This window comes from Coregonus clupeaformis, chromosome 8 (assembly GCF_020615455.1).
Source record: "Coregonus clupeaformis isolate EN_2021a chromosome 8, ASM2061545v1, whole genome shotgun sequence".
In the NCBI taxonomy this organism is placed as follows: domain Eukaryota; kingdom Metazoa; phylum Chordata; class Actinopteri; order Salmoniformes; family Salmonidae; genus Coregonus; species Coregonus clupeaformis.
In genome coordinates, this window is record NC_059199.1 from 42,722,043 (window position 1) to 42,731,336 (window position 9,294).

The 9,294-nt window shown below is 40.4% G+C and overlaps 2 protein-coding genes across 2 annotated transcripts; one reads left to right on the plus strand and one right to left on the minus strand.

Annotated features, from left to right (window-relative positions):
* Window positions 1–641: 641 nt before the first annotated feature.
* On the plus strand, window positions 642–3,144 carry LOC121572965 (homeobox protein Dlx5a-like). Its single transcript, XM_041885003.2, has 3 exons — window positions 642–1,177; window positions 1,602–1,786; window positions 2,096–3,144. The coding sequence occupies exons 1-3, from the start codon at window positions 814–816 to the stop codon at window positions 2,405–2,407; spliced, it is 861 nt and encodes a 286-aa protein (XP_041740937.2). The 5' UTR covers window positions 642–813; the 3' UTR covers window positions 2,408–3,144.
* Window positions 3,145–6,362: 3,218 nt separating this feature from the next.
* LOC121572966 (homeobox protein Dlx6a-like) lies at window positions 6,363–9,060 on the minus strand. The gene is made up of 3 exons (XM_041885004.2): window positions 8,451–9,060; window positions 7,611–7,804; window positions 6,363–7,238 (listed from the first exon to the last, which is right to left on the minus strand). Exons 1-3 carry the CDS (start codon window positions 8,761–8,763, stop codon window positions 6,996–6,998), a joined length of 750 nt encoding a protein of 249 aa, XP_041740938.1. The 5' UTR covers window positions 8,764–9,060; the 3' UTR covers window positions 6,363–6,995.
* Between the last annotated feature and the right edge of the window lie 234 nt (window positions 9,061–9,294).

Below are 9,294 nucleotides of genomic sequence, written 5' to 3' on the forward strand. Positions count from 1 at the left end.
CATTTATGAATATGCAAGTAAAACAGAAATCTAGTTTTATCTGTTCGTTGCATCACCTGCATTTTATTTTGTGGCAATCGAAACTGTTTCATTTCTGTCTGTGCATTAAGTCCAATCATGAGACATTGTAAGATAAAAACTGTAGTAATTTCTTTGTTTCTTGTCGAAAGCTGAATTATTAATGGCAGGTAACACATTTAAGTCATTTAGCAGACGCTCTTATCCAGAGCGACTTACAAATTCAACAGTCGTAATGTTTTAATGCGGAAGCTCATGATACATTTCAGTCATTTAGCAGACGCTCTTATCCAGAGCGACTTACAGTTAGTGAGTGCATACATTTTCATACTGGCCCCCCGTGGGAATCGAACTCACAACCCTGGCGTTGTAAACACCATGCTCTACCAACTGAGCTACACGGGACAAGACTGATATATCCATGTGGACGTTTTGGAAACGGTAATTTACCCCGCTAAATTGTCAATCGATGACATGACACCCAGTTTAATTGCCCGTTTTGATTGATAGTAAAAACATAACAAAGTAGCCTGAGTCGTATATCGCCTATGGCAAACTGGTCGAACGAGTTGGGGTGTATGCTGTCTGCACGCCTTGGCCAATGGAACCAGATCCTCCCTGCAGTGCGTAAGAGCGCAATTTAGGATTTAACCAAGTCTTTGCTGAGGGGCTGGCAGAAGTTCGAGAGACCACGTCGGCGTAAGCACACATCACACAATGCAAGTGTAGTCTTCAGTCAGTCTTCAGACGTCTCATTGGAGTTAGACAGCCATTTAACGTTGCTGCTTTCGAACTATGACTGGAGTATTCGACCGAAGGATTCCGAATTTCAAACCTTCCGACTTCCAGAACCCTTTTCAGCTTTCCACCAACATGCACCACCCGTCTCAGGAATCCCCTACGCTTCCCGAGTCTACGGCCACGGATTCTGGCTACTATAGCCCCGCTGGAGCAGTGCACCATGGCTATTGTTCGCCTAATTCCACCTCGTATGGGAAACCTCTCAATGCCTATCAGTACCAGTACCACGGCGTAAACGGATCTGCAGGAAATTACCCTGCAAAAACATACCCAGACTACAGCGCATACACAGCCTCTGCTTACCACCAATATGCTGGAACTTATAGCAGAGTACAACCACAACCATTAAGTCCGCAAGGTAATTACATAATGTTTTATTGTATTTGTATTAGGCTATTATTATTATTATTATTATTATTATTATTATTATTATTATTATTGAATCAAGTTTGTGTTGTGTTCGAGCTCTCACACACATTTTACATGCGAGTATTTCAACCTGACCTAGGCTATTTTCTCATCATGGTACAATTCTTGAAATCAATATTGGTAAAGGGGTTGGTAAAGTTTTCACCCAGGTTATTCTGTAAAAAGGACGGACTTTTCCTTTACCCGTTAGATTCTTTGCGAGACGCATTGGCTTCAATATCGGCCTCTAAATCGACAGATGTCCTCTTGATTTGATCTCTCTGAAATAGATGGAATATCCAGGAAATATGACTGTGTTATGCAAATACTTTGTTAGTATACCACATATAAAGTAATTGATTTCTTTCTTTCAGAAAAAGAAGTATCAGAACCTGAAGTGAGGATGGTAAACGGAAAGCCCAAGAAAGTCAGAAAACCACGGACAATCTACTCCAGTTTTCAGCTCGCCGCCCTACAGCGGAGATTTCAGAACACACAGTACCTCGCGCTGCCAGAGAGAGCAGAGCTCGCCGCTTCGTTGGGACTCACGCAAACGCAGGTAAATGGGTTACTTTTCGCCAATTTCATTGTATGTTCAGTTTCATTCTGTTTAAAAAAATGTTTAATCTAAATTATCACTTGGTCCATGTTGTTTACATTCACCGGAATTGTCAGTTCAAATTTGCATTGTGTTTACAATATACATGTCATGCGTAAAGTGTGCGTAATGAACGAAAACACCTCACCCCATTCTTGAAAAATTATCGAAAACTTAATTCGTATGAATACTTTTGTATAATGGCATTTTGGGATGTCAATATGCTTTTATTTATTAACTCACTTTGACATATTTCTCATCCATCCCCAGGTCAAAATCTGGTTCCAGAACAAAAGGTCGAAACTGAAGAAAATTATGAAGAATGGCGAGCTTCCACCAGAACACAGTCCGAGCTCCAGCGACCCTATGGCATGCAACTCTCCGCAGTCCCCCGCCGTCTGGGACACGCATGGCCCATCCAGGCCTCACAGCCACCAGGCACAGAACATCAACTCCGCGGCTTCCACCTTTTTGGAAAACTCTGCGTCTTGGTACTCCACCGCTGGTGTCATGAATTCTCACCTCCAGGCCCCCAACTCGATACAGCACTCTTTGGTTCTTGGATCTGGGACGTTATACTGAAACCCAGTTCAACAAATATTTACATTGTATTGGACTCGTGTTTAAAATGTTCAGAGGAATATGCAATGTATTGATGAAAGTCATAGAAGAACGTGTATAATGTGTAAATGTGTGCATGTAATTTATTGCATTTTGGAAGACTAATTAAACGTTTTAAATCGACAATGGAACCCAGAGACTTTTAATGGCGCCCTCCTGAATTATGACAGACTAAAAAAATGGCCTACCTACAAATCCTCCCTCATGATTAGGCCTATAGACAGGCTATTCGCACTGAAAACCAATGACTCCGTAACATTACAAAATTAGCCCACATTCTGAGACACTTTAAATCCATGCACAGATCAAACTTGCCTGGACTGTCTGCGTGCCATATTTGGTCAGTTGTGCACATTTGTGATTCACTTTCAACATTAATTTGGGCACAGATCTATCAACAAGGAGATGGTATAATGAGCTTAGGCTATAGGCCTACAATTAGGCAATTTTAGATGCTGGTATGCCAAAAGGTTAGGCTAGATTTGTTTCGTGTCATGTCATGTAGTTATTCATGTTTAGTACTACAACCTGTTTTATGGTTATGCGCATAGTAACATAGTACGTTATGTTTTGAGCGGATACATTACGGACTAAAACAGAACCTTATCGAAGAGAGCATCGTAGATGATTAGTGTCTATTGGTTTCGATCCCCGGGACCACCCATACGTAAAAATGTATGCACACATGACTGTAAGTCGCTTTGGATAAAAGCGTCTGCTAAATGGCATATTATAGGTATAGGCCTACTATTGCATTATTAGAGTTGTAAATGATGTTCCACTGAAAGACAAATATTCAAGGAATGGTATGCTATTGTTACTACTTTATTAAACAGTCATAACAAAAAATATAATTTAGTTTTTTCTTGTCGTCCGTGGTGAACGAGATGTAAACCAAACAAAAGAATCAAGAATTCACACGATTTAAATCAGATTATTGTGAAGATACACACATTGTTGTTGATACTATTTTCTTGCCGGTTAATATATTATTATTATTGTGCCTATTCTTTAAATCAGGTTAGCACATTTCAGTCTCATGTTTTGGAGTTGCATCTGGATTCCAACCTCCCCCAAAGAACATGGGTGTCGGTCTGACAGACAGTCTGCAGCCGTGCTCTCTTTTTGTCCCCTAGAATTAGTTGCTTTGAATGGCAGAGAGGAGGCGAAGGGCGGTACGAAGATCTGAGACAATTCGCATTCCTGTGGGGGCAGACCGGCTCCAGAGCTCTGCCACTCCCGGCCACAGCCCACCTCCGTCAGACCTTCCGGGTAAAATAAAATCTTCAACATTTGAACATATCATTAGCTGCCAGCAGTAGGCCTCCTACAAAAAGTGTTGCCACTGAATACCACTAAATAAACTTTACTCCACTGAAGCGAAAATCAAGGCCTATGAATGTGTTGTAATTGGGTTCTTGTTCCAAACTTTACATAAAACATGTTATCATTATGCATATATAAACGAATCAACCAAGAAACAATCACACACGCGCGCGCGCACACGCACGCACACGCACGCACACACACGCACACACACACACACACACACACACACACACACACGGTGAGAGGACACATTTACCACAAATTAAATCTGGCTGAATATAGCCTTAGCAAGCAACCAATGCACTTGGGAAAGTTCAGCTGAAATCATTGTGCAAAAAATATAATGGTTTGCCTGAACGCTAATCCAAAACGTCGACGTAGTGCACGTGGTCCCATAATTACACTGCCAGTACTCAAGAATTCTACGGTTTATTTTAATATTATTGTTTATGCCCCCCCCCAACACACACACACACACACACCACACACCACACACACACCATGCCATTATATCGAGAGCCCTGTTAAACTCCAACGGAACATTTTCCACTCCCCTACAAATCGAGTCTAAATAATGACAGTTAGCGTTACTGGACAGCTTCAACTGTAACACTCAAATATAATTATACTCCAGGATTAGGCCGCCATTATCATAATCTGGACATTGACAATTATCTATAATTTGCAAAGATGCGCTTGCTTCTTGATTGCAGAAGGCATTTTTTCTAGCTCACCATCACTAAACAGTGACAGTAATAACAGAACATTTTGCAGGCAATATATAAGAGGTACCGGGGTGTTCAAGCATTTTCACACCTGGATATGCTTACTCAACCACGAGCACTAGAACCGTGTACTGTCGCAGACAGCGTTCCCATTCGAAGCCCAACCTTTTTGACCACTGCTAACACTGTTGTAGGCTAAAGAATCGTATGAAGGTAAGGCTGTTTTTTCTCTGTGAATCACTAGATGAAAGATTGTTGGACACTTTCGTTTTAGAATTTTTAAATACCGAATGCATCTGGTTTGTATAGCCTAGGCTATAGGCTTTAACCTACCTTATTTTAGGTTACATTTGTTATATATTTTTCTAGTTAATTTGTGATAAATAACCCATGTCTTACGCGCTAAATAAAACAACGAAAATTGATCAAATCAGAGCAGCATGCATTCAACACTAGCCCGTAAATATTGACATTCATTCTAGCCTATGTATTTGTCAGGAGTTATTTCCATAGGCCTATATCCAAAGAGAGCCTTTGCCAATTCAGATTTTATAATCAATTACAATCAAGAAGCCAAACTGATCAAATATGATCAGGTTATACTGAAATATATTGCATCAATCTATATCTTGGCCAGAAAACCACGGGGGGCCAGTATGAAAAAATGTATGCACTCACTAACTGTAAGTCGCTCTGGATAAGAGCGTCTGCTAAATGACTAAAATGTAAAAAATGTAAATGAGTGCTGTCACCCCCCGCCCCTTCCAGCTCTATATATTTTTTCATGTAATATTAATCCATTTAATTACATAATATTAAACATGTGCATTGTTTGAGGCTTTTCACAGTTCTGATGCACATTCTAAGAAGAATGTGAATCTTCCTATTGCAACTATTTTCAAAATAGCCTTTAAAATGCATGACCATTTTATGACAATATAAGATTATTTATTGTAAAAGCTAGTGATTTCCTTTGGGTGTGAAAATACTTTGATAGGAGAAATTCCCCACACCACGCACTTTTCTGCTTTACGAGTTACTCTCGGCCAATGTAGGAACGTTTTTAAGTGAAAGGTTGTTTACGAGGGTTTGGGCAATAACTCAGACTATATATATATGCAAATATAGGCCTATAGATATGGTGGTGATAGGGCCTGTAGGTTTTGGTTAAGTGGGGCCCATGCAGGTATACTGTGTGCCAGTGGGGCATCCACGACTTGACAGCTGCAGACACTTTCACATTCTTCTTTTCAACATTGTAATTTCAGATAATATCCCAACCGTTCACTGCTCTCAGCAATTTGTATATGAATAACCTAATAATTTCCCTCTTTTGTTCCGTCTGTGCTACCTCAAATCCAAATAAAGATGCCTTTTAGTATTAAAAGTGATAGAAAATTACAGGTAATTATCTTTGACGGTAAAAACGCTGTAATCAGTGGGCTTACATCAAAAATTACCCTAATTATGCCTGCATTTATGAGAATGGAAAAAAAGCCTCACTTGGATAAAACCAATAAATTGTCCCAAATATCTCCTTCATATTGAACGGGACTGCAGCTGGATGCTTTGTTCAAGATCGATCCCGTGGAGCTTGGCATTTAGCGTCTTGCATTAGGACGGGCAGAGAGGAGAAAAACATTTTGTCAATACTTCTTATAGCCTAATTGAGGCAGAAAATCACAAGATTAACTGGACATGGAGCGACCATCTTTTTCGGGATGAATTGACAAAGGGGAACAGGGTAAGTTAATTTCCTCTAGTGTTGTTTAATGCATTTGACTATAGGCTATTTTGTTCGTTTGCAGTGCATTGGAAATGTATATTTTATGAAGAGGAAACATAGTGTTATGATGGATAGCCTGTAATATTTTCATGAAAAACCTATGGGACCTACATTTTAGAACGTCCATATGACATCTCGACAAGGAATTGCTCATCAGTCATGTATGACATATATCAATCATCTTATCTTGCAGTACAAAACACGAAACTTTGTTTTAAGTCATGGTTTACTCCATTTATGAAAGACAAAACATAAAAAGTGTATGTACAACTAAAATTGAAGAATATATATACAGACAGAATGCTTTGTTTTGCATGTTCGAGAAAAACACTCAGTCAAAGTGAAGTTTACATTTCAACAATATACCCTCGCATAAAGTTCAACCCGCAAAAAAACGCGTGAGTGTAGTCCATTCCGTGCCCAAGTGCTGGGCTAAATGTCAGCGATAGCCTATATTTGGTATGTTGACAGTCAGATGTTGACATGAATGAAAGCATAACAAAGGCAATCCACTGAACAGTCATTGGTAAGTTAATACGGTTAGTTCCTTTATCGTGTGTCATATCACAGAGACTTTGTCCTCAGGTATCCTTCACAAGCAGCCGAGCCTTTTTTCAAGGAAACTCTCTGTTCGAACGCGACAACACTTATGTCTCGAGGCTGACGGAAATCAATTGTCAGGCCTCGGGCCTCCCGCCCTTTACGCGGTCTATCTCTGCATTGTCTCTTGATGTGGGGAGGAGTACCAGTGAGAATAACCGGGCATGTAGCCGTTGGCCGCCATGTTCACTCCTTTGCTGGACGCTGAAACGTCCCATATAGGAGGAATTGCTGGAGAGCGGGGAGACAGGCCGATGGAACTAGGCATAGTAGGGTCGCTCTCGTGCGGGTTGCCACCTGCCTTCAGCAGCTTCTTGAACTTTGACCTTTTATTCTGGAACCATATCTTTACCTGCACGAGATAACAGGAAGGCAACGGAAGACCAGATAACATATAATGTTACTATCATGAATATATTTATTCATTCACATTTTAATAAATAGGCTTATAGACCAACTGAAATGTTGAATATGATTAGAAAACCTACAATACATTATTACAATGCATTCGTGCAGGACTACGTAAAAAAGAAAATATTACGAAGGAATATTAAATTGGTCAACAACAAAAACACAACAACCAGAGCAATTGTAGGGTAATACTAATAATAATACATGCTAATAATATGCCTAATAATAATACGAGTAATACATGATAATAAAGGGCTAATAATAATACAATAATGTATACCCTTCTGTATAATAATTCATGTTTTGAAAATACCTGTGTCTGTGTTAGTCCGAGAGATGCAGCCAGCTCAGCGCGTTCTGGCAGGGCGAGGTATTGTGTTTGCTGGAAACGGTGGTTTAAAGCTTGAAGCTGCAAACTAGAATAAATCGTCCGAGGCTTGCGAATCTTCTTGCCTTTCCCGTTGAAACGAATTTCTCCGTTTTCAATCACTGTTGTTTTCTGCTGCTCTGCAACAAAAAAAAGGGCAATGTTAGTCCACTACATAAGGCCAAAAATATTCCACAACAAATAGTTAAGAATTCCTCAAATCATGTTTTTTCATTTCGTAGATTATAATGCCCATTTAAATGGCTAAATAGCCCTATCTAATAAGGAAAATATGATACATTCGGTTATATTAAATCCAGACCACTGATACATATTCACATGTCACATTTGCTCAATCTGATTGTAATCATCCTTGAATCCTCTGTCATGTTTAGGATATTGCTCATAATGACATGTCAATTAAATGCTAATTACAACTTTCAAAGCGAGTAGACCGCCTAATTCCAAGAATAATTCGTGAGGATTCCTCGCTTGTCATTATACCCCGTGCAAAGCATGGTCATAGAATGGGATCTGGGGGAGTATTCTAAAGCAAAAAGAGACCATGAAATAAACATCGATGTAGAGAAAAACGAGGCAACAGATAAAATGTAATTCAGACACAATTTCAAATTAATTCGCCATTCAATGATCTGCTGGACGTTTATTGGGCTTGATCTCGTTCTTGACCGATTTGATAAGAAATACATATCATTCGCATTTTTATCGCTGTTCATGAAAACGATATAAAGCATATTTCTTCTCATGAATGGAAAAGTGTCTTACCTGTGCCGTCTAACCTTGTCTGGCCGCCAGTTGTGTTATTGTGGTAGGACGGCAGGTACGGGCTGTGATGGGGGTGGCTCACGTAGGAGTACGGTAGCGACCTGTTGTAGGAATTGGTGCCGGAGTACGAAGAGTTATCGTGCTGATGGTGAGCTGGTTGCGACCCGGAATGGAGACAGTGCAGCGGGTAGTGGCTGGCGGCCATCGACGGAGAGCTCTGCTGTGAGTGAGACTGCTGACCAAACTCCATGAAAGCAGACTTGGACGAGTCCTGAGCCTCCAAACCGTCAGCCATCGTAGTCATGGTCATCATCAAATTTTCTGCCTTGAGCGCACTCACCCCCTCTCTCAAGTCCAAATGGGTTCTCTCGCTGTGTTGTTGTCTCTCTCTCCTCAACGGACAGATATTGTCCCATTAACACCTGAATTTCGCAAGTTTCTTCGATTTTTTTCCTCCTCTGATTGTCTCACTCGGTATGGCGCAAAGTGGGCATAAGTTAAGGCAGATTTAAGGTGGATTCTGTTAAAATTGAGTCCTTGCTTCCAGACTTGATGCAGACACTACAAGTAAAATGGTTTGTCTCCAAAGGGCAGCGCCTTCCGATTGGTCATTCAACCCAACGTCATCAGTTGTGTGCTTCATGGAGATTTCAGTGCAAGTTAACCCACCTTACCAACTCCCACCGCAGCCACAACCAGGATAACCTCATTCCTACAGACAATAGTCAAACGCAAGAAGCTTGTATAATAATTATGGAAGCCCTTTGGAATAGTCAATTTGTTTAAGGATTAATCCCCAACCCCAAATTACACACAGCCTACGGTTTGATTTAGCTTAATGGAC